Source organism: Pangasianodon hypophthalmus, chromosome 12, assembly GCF_027358585.1.
Source record: "Pangasianodon hypophthalmus isolate fPanHyp1 chromosome 12, fPanHyp1.pri, whole genome shotgun sequence".
In the NCBI taxonomy this organism is placed as follows: domain Eukaryota; kingdom Metazoa; phylum Chordata; class Actinopteri; order Siluriformes; family Pangasiidae; genus Pangasianodon; species Pangasianodon hypophthalmus.
In genome coordinates, this window is record NC_069721.1 from 3,102,402 (window position 1) to 3,127,856 (window position 25,455).

Consider the following 25,455-nt stretch of genomic DNA (forward strand, 5'->3'; position numbering starts at 1 on the left):
GCTGACATTTTGCTTTAAATGTCAGTAAAGATTTTTTCTTTATTTTTCTCCTGGATCAAAGTGAAAGAGTGCCAGTATAGTGCTGTATGATGGCCTTCATACATTACAGTGTGATGGACATACTGCAGTATAACACTGCCAACATCCTTAAAATATGCCTAAGATATTAATTTTGTTTATTTCCATATACTTTTGATGTTAGATTTGTAATGCAGTTCCTGTTATTCTGAATGAACAGACACAGGATGAAAAAAAGACGTTTCTCATGTTTGACCCATGTGTTATATAGTTCAGGTTTGCAGCCACATTCAGTGGGTGACCTATGAATTTATAGGTGTAGTGCAGTGTGTCACGTCAGTGGAAAAGGAGCCGCAAAGAGCAGATATTGTATTTGTGTGTTACTAAATGTCCCCATAAGGATAGGAATATCTGACAGATTTGACCTTGTGGGGACATTTATCTGTTCCCCACATAGAAAACTACTTTTTTTCTTTTATTTAAAAGAGGTTGAGGTTACAGTTACGCAAAGTTTCCAGAGAAACAGGACGTTTCAGACAAACGTCCTTCATTAACTTTGCAAGCAAAGCGTTTTGGAGCAAGTATGAGGTTGATAAACCAGGGGATATTTGAAAGACCAGCGTGTTTAAAAAAATCACCAAGTTTAAAAAAAGCAGCCAAATGTCCTATCTAAATATTCCTATACTTGTGAGGACATTTAGTCCATGCCAAGGTGTAAAAATATGAACCCTGCCACCAAATCCCAACCCCATTTGTGAAGACATCTAGGACATTGTGAAGGACAAACATAAGCGTCTTATTATTAGTCCCAGTCTCTCTCTCATTTTACCCCTCACTCCTTTTCGCTACTTCTTTTCTTCTTTATCTCAATCTGTCACCCCTCCCTCTCTCTTTTATCCCCCTCTGTCCCTTCTTGTTCATCTCTCTCCCTCTTTTGGTGTCTCTCGCTGTTACCCCTCCCATTTTCTCCCTCTCTCCCAGCATGTCTTTATTCCCGCCCTCCTTTCTCTCTCTCTCTCTCTCTCTCTCTCTCTCTCTCTGTCTGTCTCTCTGTCTCTCTCTTTATAGGGGAGCGAAAGACATATTACTTCACAACCTGGAGTGTGTCAGAGTGAGAGAAAGAGAGGTCTCACTGAACACACGGAAAAGAACATAGCTGTTCGGTTGTAAATGATAAGCAAAGTGCCAAGAAGAGACGCAGGATTAAAGCAGCTTTCTGATCTCAGGACGTCATTGAGAGACCGGTTTATTGAAGCTGGAAATAACCAGATCTGTTTTTAACCGTCTGAGATGGAGGGAGAGATAAAAGAAGGGAGGAAGATCCAGTTTTCTGTTCCCTCCGCAGGTCCGATTCAGCTTGACCCCAGACAAGTGGAGATGGTAAGAAAAACAGAAGTGTAAGTTATATTGGTTTCAATGACACTAAGTCTGAAATTCTGATATAAAAACAGTGGGATCTCATGAGGTGAAAGTGACCTGACAGCACATTTTCTGTTATATGAAAACAAAGAGCTCAATTACAACAACAACGGACTTCGAGAGGATACAGTAAATATAGCTATCAGCACATTTGCTTGTGTGAGTGTGAAAATGTGCATGAATTCCTTTGGGCTCAGTGCTCAATTTCTTGGGATCAGATTCTCCGTAATTATAATCATGTTTTAAAAAATTACTAATTAAATTCCAACAAAAAGCTCTTGATCATATTGCTTATGAATACCTTGCATTACCTTTGTCCATGATTGATGCTTCTAAAAGTTAACTTGACTGCTGCTGACCATAAATTAAAATTGTATTGATGGATCAATTAGTCATTAAGTAGTGCATTCAAACCCAAATCATGCCATAGTTGCCATAGTTACCAAAGTCAGGCCATGTAATTTCATGCAAATTCATGTGACAAATTCGTACAAAAGAAGACATTACAAAAGCCACAAACGGTAACCCTGCCCCTCATGCTACCTCCACCTCTCATGCTAGCCCTGCTGCTCATCCCTGCTGAAAAATCCAGATTGGTCTGACTACCAGCTGCTAAAACACAGACTCAGGCCAACCATCAGTGCCAAAGATATTTACTATCTTCCTGATTGACTAACATGTTTAATAAATGTTTGAGATTTTCAAATTGCCTTACCATTGTGTTTTTCTTAAAAATAGCTTGTCTAGTGGTTAGCGAGAGGTGCAACAGAAAAGTGTTCCAGTCACTGGAAGTCCTAGAGGGCAAAATCTGGCCATGCTCTGGGTGGGAGGGATGTCATACTCTCACTCTCTTGTCAGTCACAGTGACGCTAGCCAATTGTGGACATCTGTATGCAGAAGAGGGTAGATAGCACTTTCCTCTGAGTGGGTTACGCTGCTCTGTGACAGCATAAGCAAAAGTTTAAAAAAAACTTGTCTCAGAAGAAGCATGTGTTTGCTCCACCCACCCTGGCTAGTGGGTGGGAACTGGCAATTCACCAAATTAGTAGCTGTAATTCAGAAACTGTTTAAATTCTACCAGTACTTACCAGCTGCCAAAAGGGTCTACAATCTCACCCTGGATTTTGGCAGCTGGTATCTGGTCTGTCCTCACGTTAACCCCTGTCCTCACGTTAACCCCTGTCCTCACGTTAACCCCTGTCCTCATGTTAACCCTGCCCCTCGTGCTAACCTTACCCATTCAGAATTTTTATAGAATGATTATCAATTTCTATCAACTTGCAGTTGTTGGGAAAGTAGATTTTGCTTTGGAAATATAGGAGTTCTATTTTTAGGCAAGTTTGTTGATGGCATCTAAATAACTCAATCATGGAAATATGAAATACAGAATTACAAGCTAAATTAAAGGAATTATGTACTAATTTAGATATTTAAATTTTACTTTATATGAATGTTTTATAAAATGAGTTGATAATTGATAATTAGTTACTTTACAGCATATATTTCAGTAAATAATTAGTAACTATTATAGGAAATATCTGTAGGTACTTGTGTGTAGCATGAAGAAGTCTGGACATTCTGCCATCTCCCAGGAGTTTAAGGGGTTAAAAACAAGATGTAAAGTAAGTTTTATAAAAATAAATAAATAAATTAATTAACAAACAAATAAATAACAATATATAGTTTTAAGTTGTTTTCCTGTACTAACCCTATTAAACGGTAATATGAATCATAGTTAACATTTCAGTTTTACAGGTCTCTTTCACACAGGGGTTAAATGGAGAACTTCTCTTATGATTTAAATCAAGTTCTCAATGTTGTTATTGTCATAATGGCACCAAAGGGGCACTGAACTACATTACTTATCAGCCCACCACTGTCCCACTGATCACTCACACCTGTTCTGTGTGACCCCTAATAAGCACTCCTATTTAAGTTCTGATTTCTGTGTGTTTCATTGTCAAGCATTTGTTGTCGTGTGCATGTGATGTGTGTGTCACAACCTTGCTCATAGTTGGCCTGTTTTTGCCTTGTATACATTGTTTACATTTATGTTTCTTGTTTTCACTGTTTTGGTTGTTTACGTACTTTATACAATAAAATCTTCACTTGCATTTGCTGCCTCTACAACATCATGACAGTTATTATGGAAATGTGATTAAAATGATTTTTTTGTGTCCTCAGTATTACATGTTGTCAGTTTTGGCATCAGAATAATAGAAAAATACCTTTAGGTCATTTGACAAGCGAGGAAAGTCATGCTCCAGTGATACAATAAAATCTTTAGCACAATAGTCAACATTTACCTCACCTGAAGCTTGACAGAACCAACATAGCTTTAAACATGTTTCAACATTTTTAACATTGTAAACTTTGTTATAAACTTTAAGCCTTTTAATCTTTACAAGTTTAACTGTAAACATTCTTCTTCTTCTTCTTCTGCTTATTATTATTATTATTATTAGCTTTGTTCCCCAGCAATCTGACCCCTAAATGTATAGGTTTACAGAAAATCCTTATATTATTACACAGGAATAAGACTGCGGCAGCTAACTAGTGGTTTGGAGCCAGTAGGAAATTAATAATGCTATTACTGTCATTTCATTCCCTGCATCAAGACACACATATCCAAACCAGTCACTTTGGAACCAGCAGTCTCAGTGTGATGTGATGTGAAATATCACCTGGCTCAAAACATCTTGATAGATAGAGATAGAGAGAGAGAGATAATTAGAGAGAGAGAGAAAAGAGGCTGGTGAGGGAACACTTGTTTATAGCTGCGAACAAGTGATAACAGGAGCTAACTTGTTTCATGGACATTCCACAACATAAAATGTAACTTATAAATGGTTAAAAAGAAAATATAACCTTGTAATCGTTGGCAAATTGTTGTGATATAAAAGGAATAAAACGCTTTGGGACATATCATTATAGGAAAATAATCCACTTCAGGGTGGGAACAATAACTAAGCTTTGTGTGGGGCTGGTTCTGCTAATGTATATAGATATAATATCAAAATTATCATAAATTGTGATGAAAGGCTACTCAGATATTATGATATAGAAATTTAATGTTGACTATTAACAAAACAAATCTTTTTGATTGTACAGTAAACTCTGGATTGTACAGTGAACTGTGGAATCAGAGGATTAATCTGCATCAGATGCATCAATCTGCCTGACAACAGATTACGTAATACGTGTGTGTGTGTGTGTGTGTGTGTGTGTGTGTGTGTGTGTGTGTGTGAGGTGAGAAACTAGTTCAGCATCAGGTGCTGTGTCATGTTACGACCCAATTAGCTGGGAGACGAGGAAAAGAACAGAGGATAAGTAGAGGGGCTGAGAAAGAGAGGAATGGATGGAGGGATTATAGGATGGAGGATAATAAAAGAGAGAAAAGGTAGATGAGTGAAGGATAGACAAGGCTTGAGTGATTACATAATGAAAAAATCTGCCATAGTTAGAAAATGTGAACTGCATAAGATAGGCAAATGATGAATCTCTCTCTCTCTTCCTTTCTCTCTCTTCCTTTCTCACACAGAGAGAGAGAGAGAGAGAGAGAGAGAGAGAGATTAAACACATGATGGTGATGAAAAACCTGAAAATAAGCAGCAGACTAAAACTGCGATTATCGACTCATTTTCACATCAGTAGACATCCAGTTCAAGTGTACGAGGGAAAGACATGAGTTTTGTTTCAAAGTGGATGTTCTGTGAATATCAATGGCTTTGTTAAGCTGCTAAGTGACCCACAAACCACATTATGGGTACATGGCTTGTGTGTGTGCGCATGTGTGTCCATATGTGTGTCTGTGTGTGCTTAACAAAAAGGAGCATTACCATATAAATAGGCTCAGCTGAAGAGGATGCCTATAAAAGAAGGATGAAGAGTGTGTGTGTGTATATAGAGTTAGAGGGCCTTCGCCCCCTTAGGTGGCAAATTTCAAACTAAGAATGCTGTTCATGGCGTACTTTCAGCAGCTTCATGTGTCTCAAATGTCACATCTAATACTAACGAGTTCAAGGCCCAATTGCCCAAAAGCATTTAAAGTTAAGATCATCTTAATTGGTGTAGAGAGAGAGTGTGTGTTCAATGTGGTGTTCGCTCTACCATTTAACGATGCTTTCAGGAAACTCGGCTGGGCAAAAGAAATGGACCAAGACCAAAATGGCTGTCGAGTGGTTATCTAATGCAGATTTTCTGTCTAGAAGATGTGTTAAAAAGCCATTGCTGTCTCAGAAAAACATCAAAGACAGAATACATTTTTTGGCAGAATATGGATAGTTTGATTCAGAGTGGTTCAGCAGAGTGTGGAGTAAATCATGATTTGAGTTGCATGGTGATGTTCCAGAGGGGTATCTTCATAGATCCAGTGAGAAATACAATAGTGAATGAATCTCTACCAGAGTTATAGAAAATATTTACAGCATCAAAGTATATTCCAGTATTTGGCCCCTAATGAAATAACAGAGACTGGCTCAGAATTTTTCCATTCAATTACTGTCCACAAGGTGATTTTAATTCGGAATATGGACTCAATTCTTTTGGTGAATCGAATGTTTAGTGGCAGTTCCGGCCCCTAGGCTGCATGTTTAATACCCCTTGCTGTACACTGTAATTTACACATGTAGCTCATATAGTGTAATTTACATTCCCTTTTATGGCTCTTTGTCAGAAAGAATGAACACAGTAAACAGTATAAAATGTCATACATAAAGTAAACACTAAACATGAATAAACTCTATGTGATCTGACGCATGTTAAAAGTGCTTGGACTCTAGCTTTGCTGAGTTCAAAGATTGTTCATAAGTGCTATAAGTCTGGATAGTTTATAATATAATTTGAAAATTGAACCATACTTCTATATGTTTCTTCAAATTAGAATGCTGATTCCCTGAATGCTGATATTTTAACAAGACATTTGTTAAAACCTTAAAACCTTAATACCAATCCTTACTACCAATCCCCATTAATAATAATCAACAGTACTACCAATCCGCAGTATCACTAATTACTTGTAATCCTCTATCGAGTACTCCTAAGCCTCATTACTACTAATCCCTATTATTTATAATCCTTAATACTACCAATTTTTATTACTACTAATCCCCATTACTACCTCATTGCGACCAATTTAACACTTATTCTCATTACCACTAATCTTAATTAAAACTAATCCAGACAACTATTAATCCTCATTACAACTAATCCCGATTACTATTAGTCATCACTAATCACCATTACTACAAATCTTCTTTATTGCTAATCCTCCTTAACACTAATCCCCTTTACTACTAATCCTCATGACTACTAATTCCAATTACTACTAATCCTAACTGCTAATCTCCATTAGTAGAGATTTGCAATCATGACTTGGTTTATTGTGATAAACAGTGGAGGGGAATTTTTATTCTACTGCAAAGCACAAGAGATTCTTAACATCTCCAACCACTACAACTGCCTACAGTGATATGAATCACTGTTTGGCTGCATACGCACACATGTGCATGTGCACATGCACACGCATGCACGCACACACACACACACACACACACGCACATATACAAACACACTTGTTACTTGCTTATGGTAGTTCATCGCATCCGATGATGACATTTCTCCTCATTAATGGTGTGTTCTTTGATGGCTGTAGAGTCCAATCCATGATCCACAAATTTTATTGCATATTGGACATGTAAAGTCTGGGTTGGTGGGGGCAGGCATGGCTGTATTTCTCCTTAGTCTTTTTTCCCATTTCTTCATGTTCCTCTCTGATTCCATCTGCTCTATTCCTGTGTGGCAGAGCCGCCACCAGGTGGAGTCATGAGGGGTTGATTTGACATTTCCTCAGTGGTGTTTTTAGCTGCTTCTCCTGACACCCTGCAGACCGGTGGCCCAGATGAAGCTGTCCATACAGGACTTGCCGTGGCAGGTGACCTTGAGGCATCCTGATAACATGCCCAATCCAGCACAGTTGGTGTTCAGTGATCATGGCCTCCATGCTCTTGCAGTTTGTCCTGGCAAGCACTTCGGAATGTGGTACACAGTCACACCACGCGATCAGGATTTGCTGCAGGCATCTTATATGGAAGTGCTCCAGCAACCTTAGGTGGCGGCTGTATGTGACCGAGGCTTCACAGCTGTATAGGAGAGTGATTATACAGACAGCTTTATAGATGGTAACTTTGGTGTGCAGATGGAGGTGCTTGTCTTGAAAGACCTTTCGTCTGAGTTTGCCAAAGGCTGCAGAAGCTTGTTTTATCTGGGTGTGGATTTTGTGGTTGATGTTGCAGCCCTCAGATAGGATGCGGACCAGGTATTTAAAGGATGGAACTATTTTGAGTGATTGATGTTCTGTAGTGAAAACAAGTATAGTGGGTGGGGGGCTGGGCCTCCATTGGCCTCCTTCACAGCCATGGCAAGGATGGTTTGCAGGTCTTCTGGGGTGTAAGCCACAAGCATGCATCAGCAGACTGCAACTCAAAGACCTGCACTGCTGTGGCCTTGGTGTTTTCCTGGAGCCTTCAGATATTAACAATGTTTCCTTCTAGCCTGAAGTCTACAGTGATCCCACTACTGGTTGTCATGGAGAAGCTTTGTGACACATAGGAGGAAGATGTTGAAGAGCAGCAGTGCCAACACACCCTTGTCTTACCCCGGTGAGTACATAAAAAAGCACCAATTCCTGTCCCCCTAAGGTCACACAGGCCACCATTCTGTCATGGAACTGTGAGAGGATATTCATGAATTTTCCTGGGCAGCCAAATTTTATTAGGTTGCCCCCGAGTAGCTCTTGATTCACGGTGTTGAAGGCTTTGGAGAGATCAACAAATGCCATGAAAAGGCCCTGATGTTGTTCATGACACTTTTCTTGTAGCAGTCTTACTGTGAATATCATGTCCACAGTGCTCTTGTTCTTCCTGAAGCCACACTATGACTCTGACAACAGATGTTCTGTTAGGTTCTCCACTAGCCTGCATACAGATAGATTAGTCATCCTTGTTTTTGTAAAGAGTGACAATGTTGGCATCCCTCCATTGTTGAGAGATATTCTCCTGGTCCCAGACCTGCAGGGTGTATTGGTGAATCATTCTGGTACATGAGTAGCCACCTTGTTTGAGGAGCTCTGCTGGGAGGCCTTCATTGCCAGGGGACTTGTTGTTTTTGAGGGAACTGATGGCTGCTAACACTTTTTGAATAGTTGGTGGGTGGTCAAAGACTTGAATGGGTGGCCGATTAGGCAGCTCCTCCAGGAGTGATCAGTTGGCGAATGTTGGTTATGAAGGGGTTCAAAATGTTCAGCCCACCTTGCCAAGATCTATTTTTGTTCCTTTAAGATTGTGAATCTATCTGCTGCATGTATGATCTTTATGGAGTTGCAGAAATTGTGCATGTCTTTTGTGTCAGCATATAATTTAATTTCTTGATCTTTGTTCATCTATCATGCATTTTGTAGAGTGCATAAGGTTTTTTTGTACCTCCTTGCGTACTGTTTGCCACTGCTGCCAGAGGATGGCGGATGCAGGGCAGCCAAGAGTAGCCCTGGGTGCTCTGTGCGTGGTTTCCAGCAGGGACATGATGGTGTGGGAGTTCTGATTGAACCAGTCCTGAAGTTTTCTGGCTTTGTAGCCTATAGAGTCAACTGCAGCTTTGTGTAGCATTGAGGTTATAGAGGTCCATTTCTGATACATGGTGTTATCAGAGCAAAAAATGGCCTCAAACACTGGCGCCTTTATACCTTCATAACAATGGAACATGTTCCTTGCTGGGGCTGACTTTAGCTTAGCACAGTTCAGCTGCTTTTTATTGGATTTCCTGAGATGTTGCGGGGGGCGCACTTTGATGCAGAGCTTGGTGATAATCAGGTGGTGATCCATCCAGCGTTCTGCACCTCTCATGGCCCGGGTCAACAAGACATCGCTGGTGTCAACATGCCTATTATGATGTAGTTGATCAGGTGCCAGTGTTTAGATCATGGGTGCATCCAAGATGTATTGTATTTAGTCTTCTGCTGAAACAGTGTGTTTATAATGGTGAGGTCATGCTCTGCACAACACCATGTCTACCCATTATTCCACTCCATAAATCACCATTTCTTGCCACCCTAGTATTGAAGTCACCTAGTAGAAAAATCTTGTCATTCCTGGGGACACAGTGAAGGGTGTCATCTAGTAGCTGATAGAAGCTGTCCTTCACACTGTTGTCTGATGGCAGTGTGGACATATATGCACTTTGCAGAGTAGCATAGCACGACTTTGCTAGGGGGATACAGAGGTTCATCAGCCTCTCACTTATTCCAGTGGGTGTTTCAGTGAGGCTGGGTAGAAGGCTGTTCCTGATTGCCAGTCACACACCATGGTGATTTTGGCCACCAGGGGGGTAGCCTCTCCAAAAGTGTACCCATCTCCCTCTTATTTCAGAGAACCTTCGCCCAGGAGTCTTGTCTTGCTAAGAGCAGCAATGTCCAAATTGTAGCACCTCAGTTCCTCAGCAATCAGTGCTGTCCTTCTATGAGGTCTGTTGCCATCACTATCCAGGAGCATCTTGAAAGGGATCATTTTCTTATTTTGACTGCAAGATGGAATTCCTGGTAGGTGCAGTAACCTACCCAGGAGATGGTAGAGTGGGCAATTTTTGGGCCACCTTTTCTAGGCTCTTCCCCTATTGGGGTGACCAGTGCATTTCCTAAACTGCTCAGTCACACGGGGGTCTGCAGAAAGGAGCTACCACTCAACCACAGTTGCTAGCAACCTTATACCCTGTGCCGCTGACGTGCAGGGCTCTAACTAGGACCTCCCAAGCCATTCTCCCCTGCTCCTTTCACCAGACACCCCATTGCTGCCAGGCTTCACCCAGATGTAAGGTCAGATATTGTACACCTTGGTCAGAGGTGGAGACCTATGCAAAGAGATTTTTAGAGTGTTACAGGGGGTGCACAATCCCCAGTAGCATTATATTTGCCTTGATGAGGTAAATCCCAGTGGCAAGGAGGAAACCCAGGATGACCAGTCCCCCATCATGTAGTGTAGGAGGCTGCTGGAGCTCCAGTCTGTTGAAGGACCACCTAATGTGTGCCACCAACACAGTGCTTTTCTCTCAGCATGTGCTCCCCTAGCCTTTGTCTCCAAAGTTAGCCTGGAGCCACAAAGCACCCAATTACCGTGTGTGGCCTGACAGGAGTCTTGGTGAAGGAGAGGCTATGTACTGGTAAGGGGAGGCTGATGCACAAGGCTGCTTCCCTGATTACCACAAGGGCTAGCCAGCAGCAGCAGGCTGTACGCGAAAGGTTAGCAAACAGGTGAGAAGCAACCATGCAACTTCTCTCTAACTACTGCAGTACTGCTCTAGTCACTTCGCATCACCCTGTGGGCTAGGCACACACACACACAGAGTATATCTGTACCTATTTTTATTGATGTAAAATGAGTATCATACTGTATAAACACTGCTGTATAGCTTGAGGCCAGTCATAACATCTCTGTAGATTATGATTTTAAATAAAGTCACAGCATGTGAGACATGCACTTTTGTATTGTAAGTGGATTTCTAAGGAGTTTACTCTTCACTCATTTGTGACAGAAAAAAAATAACATGGTGAGGAGCATTTCAGTCCACACTGGCCATGTGTTAAAAATCAACTGAATGTTGTCTTTGAATGTAGTCTACATGACATTTCATGTGGTATTTAACTATAAAATGATAAAAAAGGGCAATGTTTCATTGCAATGGTTGGCAACTTGTTGTAGAATAAGAGGAATAAAATACTTTGCAACATGTTACAGTAAAACAATCAAGTACTAGGTGCTAACAGTAACTCTGCTTCATCACACCCCCCTGTCACTCAGTATTTTTCTATCACAGCATAACACATTGTGTTTGTTACTTCCTTATCACCTTGTCAGTGCCAGCTCAGAATGAAACATTATTTCTGTAATATAAATCATAATTTGAATTTAAAGTGTTAAGTTGTGTAGAACAGGACTTGCAAGCTGTGAGCTGTGAATGTGCCTAAAAATGGACTCTGTGCTTGGTGGTCAGTGTGGGAATATGTGTTGACGAGGAGTTAGTTTATACATAGAATAGTGTATTACATACTCAATATATATATAAAAGAGAAGTAGTTGCCTTGATGGTGGCCTTGGCAGGAACCTCTACAAACAGGATTTAAAGCAGTTCTCTGAAAATCGGACACATTAAACTTTATTTGAACCAAAAGTTCCTATTTTTAATGTGGCTAAGGAAATGTTCAGTTATATACCAAGTGTCTAAACAAGCATAGTGTTATTGATCATGCAGGTAGGCTTAAAAACACTCAGGACAGTTTTATATTTCAGCAGGCTTAAGGACTGAGTCTGGAGACAATGGGCAATGTCAAATAAGTCACCTGGAGTCTAAACTCATGCAGGAGTAAAATAACAGCCTAAGTAATCCTTCTATTCTCTCATTCTACACTGCGGTTACACAAGACGTCATTATGGATTTAGGACAAATTTTAGCACTGATTAAATGCATCACTCACTTTTTTCAGTTTGCTGTTATCCTTCTATGTGATGGACAGACATGTAAATTGGATTTTGCCCACTCTTTCAAGATTACTCGGGATGTGCATATGCATATTTTATTTGATTTTAAGCCTTGGCTGATACCCTGATAACTTCTTTTACATAGGTGCCTAACTGTGCCACTCTGTACCAGGTTACAACCGAGCCACTGATCACAAAAAAAAAAACACTGTGTTTTTTGCCTCATAAAATTGAGCTTCTGCTATGATGAGACAATGGGAAGTTTTAAACAAATACCTTGTTAATGGTAAACCATTATATTTGGTTGGATGATTATCAGAGTGGAATTTGTCTAATCATGTAAACATTGATGGATAGCATAAAATGGATTAAAAGAATTCTTGGCTATATGCTCCTGTAAACAGAGTATAAATGTAGCAAATTTGTCAAATATGGATTTTTGGTAATCTAGAATATTACAAAGCAACTGCATAATATGTTACTGTTTCTGTGCAGTAACAATTTGAAATGGTATAATTTATTTTTGTTTTGAAATCAGATTCGGCGCCGAAGGCCGACACCAGCCACGCTGTTCTGCATGACAGATCACCCGTCTCCGGAGGAAGAGAATCCCAGCTTTCCGGTGAAGTGGAACCATAAAAAAAAATACAACTGTCTACAATACAACCACTAAAAGCAGCAAAATTTTATATATATATATATATATATATATATATATATATATATATATATATATATATATATAAAATTTTGCTGCTTTTAGTGGTTGTATATATATATATATATATATATATATATATATATATATATATATATATATATATATACATATATATATATATATATATATATATATATATATACATATATATATATATTGTGTATATATATATTGTGTATATATATATATACAATATATATGTATATATATATATATATATATATATATATATATATATATATGTGTGTGTGCTGTAGCTTTTTTTATATCAACTGTTATATTATTGTTTAATGAATGTGACTGTCAAATAATTAAATATGGTAATTATTAGTAATGTCACTATTGAAACTACTGAAAACTGATATTAATATAAGTCTTTCTACATTTTAAACTTTTATTTTTTAGTTGTTTGTTTGTGAAAATGGAGTTTCAAAGTCCCAGAATATAGACATGGCCATTTATCAGCCTCCTTCACTCAAAGGTAAGAAAAGTTATATTTATGTAATTTCACTGATGGTTTAATTAACTATTGAATGAAAAATTATACATGAAATTATTCGAAACTACGTAAAAAAATTACACCAGAATAACACTGCTTTGAGTGGGGACACAGCGAGCTGTGTAAAGTATCGCCCACACACTGATATCTTTGAAGATGATATCACCTGATGATGAAGAAATGTGACCTTTCACTGATAGATTAGAAAAAATGGAGAAGGGGAAAAAAGATGACTTTGCTAAATGAAAGCGATGATAGACTCAATATGAGACATCACTTGTCAATAAGAAATTGGAGGAATATACACACACACACAAACACACACATAAATGCCTTATTGTCCACATAACTGTGCTGTGCAGGTGCTCTTTTTGACGTGCAAGTCTGTGAGAATGACAGAACCCAGGTAAGAAAATTGAATTGAAGCAACATTTACTTTTACTTTTCCACAATAAATAATAATAATAATAATAATAATAATAATAATAATAATAATCGGAAGCATGCGAGAGCCAAAGGCATTTCTATTTCAAAAAACCTGCAATTTGTTTATTATCTTATGGCATTTGACCAAACAACCTGACTGTAGACAAGATGGGATTGATTTTGCTCCATAGTACATCTTTTTAACCTAGGTTCACAATTTCACAGTCATAGTAATAATATATTCTCACCTGACTGGCCTGCCCTTAAAAACATTTTTGTAATTCTATCTACAGGTTTAGGAAATGAGGGATATAAAATTGCATTATGTTCAACACAGCAGGACCTTTTCATTGGTGTTAACTTATTGTAAACAACAATTTATGGCTACTGTTGTGATTTTTCAAAATATTAAAGAAATAGTGCCTTGCAAAAGTAGTCATACCACTGAAAAGTCATCAGACTTGTCTGGATTACAAATTACACTTACACAGTGTCATGCGAGTTGAGACGGATGCAATGGCAGTTAATGCTGTTATTAAAGAGGCAGACAGACAAATCCAAAATGTGAAAGAAACCCTGTAACAGTACAGAGATAAAGGTCAGGGGATCTACAAACAGCTATGGCAAGGAAATACACAAACTAGGAAACAGAACATGGTCAAAAACAGGAAGTCAAAGACACAAAACAAAGACTCAGTATGAACATGCGGTAAAACACTGAACAGTACATCACGTAGGATGAAGACACACGGGGGTTTACATATACTAACTAATTAAGGGCAAACTGAACACAGGTGAGACAAATCATGAGCCATTCGGGAGACAACCAGTGATAATACGGGGAGGAGACAGGACATGAATCAAAACAAAAACGCACGTGGCAATGTAAACAAAGACATGACAACACGGAAGTGCGCGCTTCGGTGATGTAGGCTGTATGCGTGCTGAGCGCTTCTGCACACAGCACATGGTGTGAGGGGAAGGGAGCTTTCACTTCCTCACTATTGATCCAAAAATGCTTACTGGGTTGTCCAACCTCTTAGATATAATTTTACACCCTATTCCTAAGTTATGAAATTCGATTATCTTTAATGTCCTTAGAATGCAACTTAGGCTTCCTTTTCAGTCCTTTCCTTCTGCCATTGTTTTTTTGTTCAGAAAATGGGAGCTGTTTTAATATTTCACAGGGGAGGCCAATTATATAAAGTCAGTTGTGTCCTCGTTAAGACAATATCTTTCTTCCTGAGCAACTTCATATTGTAGCCAGGTATTTTCACTCTAAAACTACTATTTCACAATCTATTTTGAATATATATCTTAGCAAGTTTTTAGCCAAACATCCTGTTACAACTGCTTGCCCATTGATATAACAGTCTCTACTGTCACTTTGCTGGCTGAGTAGTACAGCCAAGGCAACACTGGATTAGAGTCAGTGCCACCTCAAAAACCACCCTTGTTCTCAATACCTGACTGTTTAGCTCAGATTTTGCATATGACATCATTAGGGGAAACATGAAATATAAAAAAAAATATTTCTAGATAAGAATGTCAGGTTGTCAGTGTGGAAGCTGAACCTGGGTACAAAGTGCATGTTTCAACAGAATAAGGAATCTAAACACTCCACCAATAAAAGCTTAAAAAAGGGGTTTCATGTTGTCTTTGTAAAGTGGCCTTAGGTGTCATTTTATAAACTTTATACACTATATGGCCAAAAGTTTGTGGACACCTGACCATTACTCCCATATCTGGGTCTTCTCCAAACTGTTGCCACAAAGCAATTGGAAGCACACAATTACATAGAATGTCTCTGTATGCTGTAGCATTACAATTCACTGGAACTAAGAGGCACAAACATGTTCCAGCATGACAATGCCCCTGTGCACAAACCGAGCTCCATGAAGACATGGTTTGCCAAGGCTGGTGTGGAGGAACTCAAGTGGCCTGCACAAAGCCCTTACTTCAACCCCACTGAACACCTTTGGGATGAGTTGGAATGTTGACTGCTCCCCGGGTCTTCTCACCTGACACCAGTGCCTGAGCTCACTAATGCTCTTGTAGCTGAATGGGCAAATCCCCACAGCCACGCTCCAAAATCTAGTGGAAAGCCTTCCTAGGAGAGTGGAGGTTATTACAACAGCAAAGGGGAACTAAATCTGAAATAGGTTGTTCAAAAAGCAAATATGAATGGGATGGTCAGATGTCTGCAAACTTTTGGCCATATAATTATAACTTTTGGCCTATAATTATTCTATAATTATAGAATATATTATATACTAGTATATTATATACTAGTATATATTAATTGAACACAAACATACGTACATGCATAGATCCATAAGACCTTAGGATGAATACTTAAAACTTTACAGAGCAAAAAGGACCCTCTTAAAAGATGCCATAAACTGATAACTGGCTACAGGGGAATGATTTTTTTTCAATATCAATTTGTTTATAAGAGCATTTACACAATTTGGCATGGTCAGTTTGAAAAAATGGCTGTATCATAGGAGAGCACCTGAGTTTGTGTATATTTACGTTTAAAGCAACTGTAATACTGCAATTTTATACAAGGATTACACTGTGAAGTTTAAATAGCTTATTTATTTCAATTGCACACCTGGATTTAATAATGAAAATTGGGAAGCCCAATCATGTCATATTAATGGAATTAATTTAAAAATATATTAAATATGAAAAAAAATTCTAATTCAAAATCAAAATATGAACACAAATCCTTAAATAATCCTCGTCATTTTCTTAAGACAAAAGAAATGCTGCTGACCGGATATGCATATGACAGCTGTAAGCCGATGCACTGCAATGGCTCAGCTGGCATTAGGCCACTGAAGTATTTAATGCACACAGTGTTTAGGAGGACTCACTTTTTCCTGAGTTTACATTTGTAAACCATCATGTCATAGCATTAAATCTGATGTACACTTTCACTATCGTATGGATAATATGAACAATGTTGAAAAAAAAACATATACGCACAAGAACAAAATAACCACGATCAAGTAGTTTTGTTCTATTGTTTGAGCTGAATCCTTAATATATTATGATAAACACTACAACATGACCAGCATGTAATTTACTGTAACTCACTTTTCTGTTTGCCTTTCATTTCATAGCTGTTCAAAAGATGGCACAAGCTCACATCAAATCTTCAGATACTCCTTCATCAGAATCATCCGACAATGAAGATGTTTCTTTGGATGCTCCTAGAGGTGAGACTTTATTTATTTTATTAAGCTATGAAAATCCAACAAATGTCATAAAAGCATGATTCCACCATTCTTCTCCAGTATACTGTAAATCAAAAATAGTGAATTCATAGTGGCAAGAGAGTTGCAACAATCTGACAAAAAAGATAATGAAAAAGATTAAAAGATTTTCAAATAGCCAGCAATTCCTTGCCTTACCACTAAGAGTACTATTCTTTGGGCAATTAGCAATGAAGGATAAGAATCACAGAGTTTCTACATGTTATCAGTAGACTGCTGTGATGCTGTGTGAACCGAATCTCCTCACACACCCAGCCTGGCATGATGAGCACCGCCTCCCCCGGCCATAATTGTGAGATAAGTGGGAATAAACAGACACAGCTCATTAGAAACAAATTTAATTAAGTTACATTATGAGGCTATCGGCAGTTTTGGAGGACGTATTTGCCTGTAGCTTTGAGCGTAGCTGTTACCAGATGAACCAGATTGCTTGACATGCGTATGAGGTGAGAAGGAAAAAAAGGGAATGTCTGCCATTACTGATGTTTTTTTTATAGTATGGTTATCATGTAACATGGCTGCTACATTTGTGCGTATCCGCGCAAAATGGTATCCAGTTGTTCAAACACCGCCCCCTGGTGGTTAGGAGGGGTGAAATAGAACTATAATACATGTTACCGGGGATTTTTTTTTCTGTGCACTGTAGAAGTGCATTAACCATTTAAATCATTAAAACCATTAAACCATTTTCTCTGAAAAACTTATAAGATACAAACTATAAGGTACTATACAGAAATTGTCCAAAGATTGCTTGTCTATTTGGCAAAAATTTGATGCCACCTTGTGCTGCATTTTATCCATCTTATATTTTATTATATAAATAATATTTATTTTTTTAGCCTCCATGTTTCACAATGCTAATATCAATTACTGAAACTTGGGGTTTTGGAAAAACGAGAAAATGTTGCAGAAATAAATTTGGTGAATAATTTCTTCACAAAGTCTCACACAGGTGTGGACAAATTGGTACCCTTCCACAAAAAAAGAGAGAGGTACCCCAGTCCCCACCATCTTTGATGATTCAAATGAAGAACCCACAGTTTTCTCTGAAATAACTTGAAACTGACAAAAGTAATTGGCATCCATCATTGTTTATTCCATATTTAATAAAAATCAGACTTTTGATTTTTGATTCAACAGAATATTTTAAATAATAAAACAAATGAAAATGCCATGGACAAAAATGATGGGACCCTTAACCTAATATTTTGTTGCACAACCTTTAGAGTACCTGAATGAGAATTCTGCTCTCAATGAGAATTCTGCACCTGTCAACAGATAGTTTGTCCCACTCTTCCTGAGCAAACTGCTCCAGCTCCAGGTTTGAAGTGAGCCTTCTCCAGACTGCGTGTTTCAGCACTTTCCATAGATGTTTGATAGGATTCAGATCAGGGCTCATAGAAGGACACTTCAGAATAGTCCATTGTTTTGTTCTTAGCCATTCTTGGATGCTTTTACTGTGGGTTTTGGGTCTTTCTCATGTTGGAGGACTCATGACCTAAGACTGAGACAGAGCTTTCTGTTGCGCCACATTTTCTCCACTTGATGATGATGGTCTTCACTGTGTTCCATGGTATATCTAATGCCTTGGAAATTCTTTTGTACCCTTCTCCTGACTGATACCTTTTAATAATCAGATCCCTCTGATGCTCATGCTCATTTTTTTTAGATCACCAGAAACCTGGCATTTTAACAGGGGTGTGTAGACTTTTTATATCCACTGCAGACATATATATATATATATATATATATATGGCTGAGTGTATGGCTGAGTGTTTTTTTAATGTTATTTTCTACAAATTATAACTTGATTATGAGATGGTACATGCAGTAATTATGTATATATATGTACCATCTCATAATCAAGTTATAATTTGTAGAAAGTAACATTAAAAAAACACTCAGCCATATGCTAAACAAAATATTATAAGTATTTGTACCTGTTTGTTTTCAAGGAATAGTTTATTTGCTTGTGTAGTTTCTTTAGGATTTTACCTTTTAGGATTTCTGACTGTTTGAATCTCCTCTTATCTGGAGGATCTGATTTTTTATTTTAATGAAAATCAGATCCTCCAGATAAGAGTAAATCCAACCAATCAGATCATCAGTCAGTGTATGAAAGTCAGAAGGAAGAGGCAGAGGAAAAGGATAAAGAAAAGGATGTAGATGAGAGAGGACAAAACACTGATGAGGAAGGAGGTGAGTTAATATCAAGTGTACATCACTGAAACAGGAGAATTCTGTGTGTGTTAGAAGCGTATGTGTGTTTGAAATTTGGACTGAAATCTCAACATGATCCACAACTTAATGGAAAAATACTAAAGATTGTTTCACCACCATGTTTCCTTATTTAAAAATATATATTTATATTGCAGAGATGATATTCAGGATCATCGTTGAGAACTGTTGGGCATCAGAGTCTGTTTGTCAAGTTTGACCTTTGTGTGTGTTTGTGTGTATGTTTCATATATTTCAGCTACAGTTCCACCAGACGAAATCAAATCTGAGAAAACAGAGTGTCCATTATCATCAGGAAGATTGGGCGAAGAGGAGAAAGGAAAAGAGGAAGCAGAGAATTTAAGAGCAGAAAGCACAGAAAACAGGGAGAGTGAGGAAAAAGGGGAAGAATGAGAGCTGATGACATAGAAAACAGACAGGAAACTTAAAAAAAGAATTATATGACAATTTTATGAGAAGAAACATATTTTTATAAAATGAGGATCTCAGACAGACATAGAGAAAGAGTTAGATAGAGAGATAGAGAGAGAGAAAGAAAGAGAGAGCGAGTGAGTTTGTATGTGGGTGTGAGACAGAGAGAAAGGTCATGTTGAAGGTCAGTATATAAAGAAGTGAAGAAAGAGAAGCTGTTGAAGTTAATAATATGTCATAATGAAGTTTTAATCATTTCTCAGACCAGAAACTTCAAGGTCATTGTAAAATATACACATGTTAATAAAATTTATATTAAGGCCATGATTTATTTGCTTTTATACATCTGATTCAAAAATCAAGAACTACTTCATTTCATCAGTGATCGAACACATTATTACACATTATTACAAAACATAGCACAATACAAAATGCATCAGATTATTCAATTTTAATGTCATTTTTAAGCACTGATGCCTGAGGCCTTTATCCATAAATCATTTCTTTTATGACATCCACAAAGTCTGTAATAAATAACTGGATAAATTGAGCACAAAAATGTTTATGTTGCCTGTTTTCTCTTCAGCAGCCTCAAAATTTTAGCCTCATCTTGCATTTAGGATTTTGAAACAGGTCCTGTAAATAGATCTGTTCTCATTAGTCTATGTCTTGATCCAGACCGCTGGGCTTCTGACTCTTGTGGGTTTATGGTATGAGGTTCAGTCGATATATATAACATACAGAATACCGATAATGTACACTCTCAGGAAAAGGTACCAAACTCTACCTTTTAGGGTACAAACACTTGTCAGTAGGGTGGTAACCTCACGTAGACATCTCCTATACCTGTAATTAAGGAATATAATTGTATCATATTCCACTATACCTTTTAATAGATGATACTGTACCCTAAATATTGTGTACTCTATCACTACCTCAAGAAAATGTAAAATTTTCACTAATTAAGTTTAGTTTAGTTTATTTATTTATAAAGCACATTTAAAAACAACTGAAGTTGAAACCAAAGTGCTGTACAAGTAGTATAAAACAGATGTATAAACAAAAACAGTTGTGTGGAAGACAAAATACCGGAAGACAAATGGAAATTTTACAGCCTCAGACTGTAAAGATAAAGAATAAAGGTGAGTCTTCAAAGAGGATTTGAACAAAGCAATAGAGGAGGATGACCTTATATGAAAAGGGAGACTATTCCACTTCACTTAAGGTACTACTCCAGTGACAAATCCATTTTGTTGCTTCTGGTGGCAAACTAATACTTTAATTACATACTCATTTTGAGTATTTAAATAAATGCACAGTGTGTACATAGTCAATTTAGTCAATCATGAATGCATTTTAATAAGAAAAAGTTTAACAGCTGATTTATGTCTTGTACAATCTTCTTAAAGAAATCACCATGTGTGGTGCTGTTCTAGTAAGTGAGTGAGTGATAGGGTGGTGTGATGAAGCAGAGTTACTGTTGCCACCTCGAAAACTGATTTCCCATTAGAGCATGTCCACAAGTGTGGACAACGGTGTACTGGAGGTTAATTTTCAGTAACATTTTCCAGTAAGGTGACATGAACTGCCAGTAATTAAGGCATCAAGTAGGGAATAACTCATCAGAAAGTAATGAGTTAATAATCAGGGACAAATGAGTAAGTTATACTTTAACGATTGGAAGGGTGTATTACTCATCATTAACTAAATGTATACACCAAAGTTTGAAATTAAGATAATTAAGGCATGTTTAATGTATGAGTTATAAATGTGTTAATAAGCATGATGATTTTACAAAATATGTGTTATATTATAATAAGGCTATCTACTACAAATATAACTGTATATCCAGCACCATAAAAAGCCTCATAGCAGTCACTTTTATGATCCATCTCTGGAAAGACAGGTCTGTCTTGATGTTCTGAGCAATCACGCTCACTGGGCGCTGGAAGGGCAGCTTGTGAATGAGCAGGTCAGCAAACTTCTGATAACGGAGGATCTCACTCAAAGCCACAGTACCGGGCCTGTAACGATGAGGCTTCTTCATTGCCACCTTACCTTAATACCTTTGTGGTGAGCTGCTTTCTAGGCACCTTGCTGCTAATGGACTAGTGATCTGCTTGGTTCTTGCCATGACGTCAAATTCTGTACTTCACAGATAAAAAAACAGTATAAATGGCACTAACCAGTTGCCAGAGCAAACTATGTCACATGACATCTTTTGCCACTGTTGGTGGCCTCTCTAAAACACTGGTTTTGTTCACTTTAGTTCACTTACCTCAAATTTATGGCTATTTAGACTTTATTTATCTACTGTGCTCTTTATTATATTAATTATATACATATATACATTCACTTGATGTTTTCTTTTTCTTTTTTTTTAAGTTTTTATTTCCACAATTCAGTCAAACATTTGACAGCAAATTGTAAAACAATTGTGTAACTCAGTCCTGCATCTACAGTAGTTGTACAATCAGGCCGAATACTTCAAAAGGGGCAGATCAACAAAAAAATCAAAACAAACCCAGTGTTCGATAGATACAGTATATCCATATTTTGTAATAGTAAAGTGATATAAGCGAAAAGCCAAAAAATGCAAACAAGTTTCTTTTCTCATTTTAAGTGTAAAAAGCTGGGATTATTTGAAAAAAATTACAGCTATCAAACACTTTTTAATGATGGTCCCTAAGCTGGTAGTATTTGTGTCAGTTTTCATGCAGTTCGATGAAAACTACTCTAGATGCTGGACTGAGTTGGGCTTATTTGTTTAAATAATGTGAGCATTGAAAGACACTAATTAATATTAATTCTTCTACTGCTACTAATAATTATTTTATATTATATAGTGCATTTCTCATACCCAAGGGCACTTAGCAGTAAGAACAAATTACTAAAAGCAAACAGTACATAATCAGAAAGATAACACAGGAACCAGCAAGACCATTTGGTGCTTTGAAGGTTACATTAAGGATTTTAAATTGAAGGCAGTTATTGGTAGCCAGTGGAGTTGGCACAGGACCAGGGTAATGTGAGAAGTTTTTCTGGTACAGAGAATTGCAGTAATCTAACTGTAAGGTGATGAATGCATGGACAAGGGTGTCAGCAGCATGGAGGCTGAGGGCAAGGTGAAGGCAAACACTGCCTTCACATACACACAAGAGTGTATAGAAAATCAGAATCATTTCCAAAACTTTTGTAAATCCAGTGAAAATCTTTAGTTTGGTTTGGTTTATGCAAACATGTGAGTACATATGGCCAAGTAGCCAAGTGTGAGTACAGACTGCTATGTTTGGTGTTTAATATTTTAGAACTTGCTTTAAAGATGGTTCTCACTGCCTTAAAATAGATAGTGGATGGAGATGCTGTTCACACTGAAAAGAATTCCATAAACACTCTGTTGAGTGAAACAAGTTACATACTGGTTAAACACATGGTAGTGATGCAAAAGTAAGGCCATATTTCACATTATTAAGGTTCACACAGAAAGACTGAATCAATCAGTGAGCTCAGTTTTTACTTTGGCAATCAGCAGACAATAAGTTAACTGTTTAATTATACTTTTGTTTACTGCCTACAGTCAGGTCCAAGTATTTGGGCAGTGATACAATTTTCATAATTTTGCCTCTGCACACCACTGCAATGGATTTGAAATGAAGTAATCAAGATGTGATTGAAGTATAGGCTTTCAGCTTTAATTCAAGGGGTTTAACAAAAATAATGCATTAACCATTTAGGTTACAGCCCTTTTTTTTTTTTTTTAACATAGTCCCTCCATTTTCACAGGCTCAAAAGTAATTGGAAGGTTGATGGTTTCATGGTGTTTTATTTTTTAATTAATTAATTAATTTATTTTTTTTTTTAAAGAAGATAGTGCACTAAAATTAGCTTTTTTATTTCTCAATGAAGCAGTTACAAGTGCACAATTCAGTTTTGCAACAAGTCTACTGGAGTGTTGCAAAAGTTAAGTTTGTGATATGGTAAAAATGTGAAGTGTTGAAAGGGAATTCATTTACAAATAAATAAATTTGAATGTATCTTTGAATGTGTATCTTCTCACATCAGGCATACAAGTTCAAATTTGATGCTACAAGTTCTCAGATCAGGTTCTACAAGTTCTCAGGTTTTGCAAATAATTACCTCCATACTTGCATTTCATAGCTTCCGTGCAGCAAAGTGCTGCTGAAATCAGGCGGTTATCTCTCTTTTCACACTTTTCTTTTTTTTTGCGGCACTCTAACGAAGGTCCCTAATGTAATCAGTGCACAGAGAACCGGACCGTGGAGAATCCCATTCCGAATCAGGACTTCCTCAACTTGATTAAACTTGATTTTCCTTTGATGACAAATTCAAACCATGTAGTCTTATAATAGTTTGCTGTGCCGTAGCGATTGTGCACTATTGACTTTTACCATTCTTCTCTATATTATTTATCACACTTAGCTCACTTTACATAATTCAATTCTTGTAATTAGAAACTTGTTTAAATAAGATTTAGCATAATCAATGCAATCACGTTTTGATGAGAAATGTAATATTATTATGTAGACCATATGTAATATTTTTTCCTAAATCTAACCGACACACATTCCATTTTTTTCAGTGTAGGCTCAACGACATTTAATGTGCTCTGCTGCTTGTTGCAAAATGGTTCTGATAGAGGTTCACAGATCCACTGGCAAAGCATAAGCAGATCATGGGCTTCAATACAAGAAACAGCACTGTTTGGTTGGAAAAAGAGTATACGCTGTATACAGTATATGTCCTGGCAGAATTACTGTATCTACTAGCAAGCTGTGTTTGTTCAAATGAAACATGACTGCTCCCTACTGGTCTTGTCTTTCCTGCGCCCGCAGCATGCACATATCCTGCATGTTACTGCATGAATTCGCAAGATCCCTTTTCCGTTGATGCACATTCTCAATGGTCACATCTGTACAATTAACTAAGTAATCAACCCCCAATCTGTCAGAATATTGAGGCATCCCTTAAAACCTACAAAGACTTTCCCACATAAAGCTCACTACATCCCCTCAGGAAATTATCCCTTCTTGTCTCCTAAAAGAGATGTTTGAGATTACAGGCCCAGGTGTTTTAGCCATCATAAACACTTGCTTAATGTCTGGAATTGTGCCTACTAGTTTTAAATATGTGGTAGTGCAACCCCTCATTAAAAAACACAACCTCAACCCAATTATTCTAAGTAATTTCTGGTCCATTTCAAAGTTACCTTTTCTCTCCAAAGTCCTGGAAAAAAAGTAGTCCTTATGCAATTATGGTCACACTTGAAGAGAAATAATATTTTTCTGAAACATTCGAGTCTGGTTTTAAAGCCTCCAATAGCACTGAGTCTACTTTTGTTAGAGGTCAGTGCTGTGTTTGAAACAGTACATCACAATATCTTCATTGCCTGCCTTGAACGCATGGTTGGACTGTGGGAGAATGCTCTGAGCTGGTTTAAGTCCTGCCTCAGTCATAGGACTTTCTCAGTTAACATCGTTAGCTTCTATTCATCCAATGCTACCACTAATGTTCCCCAAGGATTCATGTTGCCGCCCCTCCTTATCTTTGTATATTCTCCCATTGGGAAACATAGTATGAAAAAATATAATATTTCATTTCATTGTTACACTGATGACACACAGCTCTATCTTCCCTTAAATTCTAATGATCTATGCTTACTTCAACACTGCAGTGTATGCATTGAGGATTTTAAGATTTGGATGGCTAACAATTTTCTTCAACTAAATGAGAACAAATCAGAACTTATTAGCCCATCCAAATCTACAACTGTTGTTGTTCTTCTTCTTTCAGCTACTCCCGTTTATGGTTGTGTTACGAGCTGCAGTATCCTGCTGTATGCCTTGGTTGTGTGTCTCCTGTGTGTGTGTCAATCTGTGCAGGTATGCCAATCAGGAA

At 37.6% G+C, this 25,455-nt stretch overlaps 1 protein-coding gene across 2 annotated transcripts; it reads left to right on the plus strand.

Moving 5' to 3' along the window:
• The first annotated feature begins 983 nt into the window (after positions 1-983).
• Positions 984-23,249, plus strand: LOC113547484 (protein phosphatase 1, regulatory (inhibitor) subunit 1B). Of its 2 annotated transcripts, XM_034309053.2 has the most exons (6): positions 984-1,398; positions 12,499-12,582; positions 13,087-13,162; positions 16,738-16,833; positions 18,958-19,089; positions 19,367-23,249. In XM_034309053.2, exons 1-6 carry the CDS (start codon positions 1,309-1,311, stop codon positions 19,519-19,521), a joined length of 633 nt encoding a protein of 210 aa, XP_034164944.1. In that variant the 5' UTR covers positions 984-1,308; the 3' UTR covers positions 19,522-23,249. The 2 variants fall into 2 exon arrangements, with proteins under 2 accessions (XP_034164944.1, XP_034164946.1); XM_034309055.2 differs by lacking the exon at positions 18,958-19,089 and having other exon boundaries at positions 1,012-1,398.
• Positions 23,250-25,455: the final 2,206 nt, after the last annotated feature.

Excerpts from the sequence above, each read along its gene's own strand:
- LOC113547484 (XM_034309053.2), top strand. The coding sequence starts at position 1,309 with ATGGAGGGAGAGATAAAAGAAGGGAGGAAGATCCAGTTTTCTGTTCCC. Across the intron at positions 12,583-13,086 it reads AAGAGAATCCCAGCTTTCCG|TTGTTTGTTTGTGAAAATGG; the intron begins GTGAAGTGGAAC and ends TTTATTTTTTAG. Across the intron at positions 13,163-16,737 it reads TCAGCCTCCTTCACTCAAAG|CTGTTCAAAAGATGGCACAA; the intron begins GTAAGAAAAGTT and ends TTCATTTCATAG.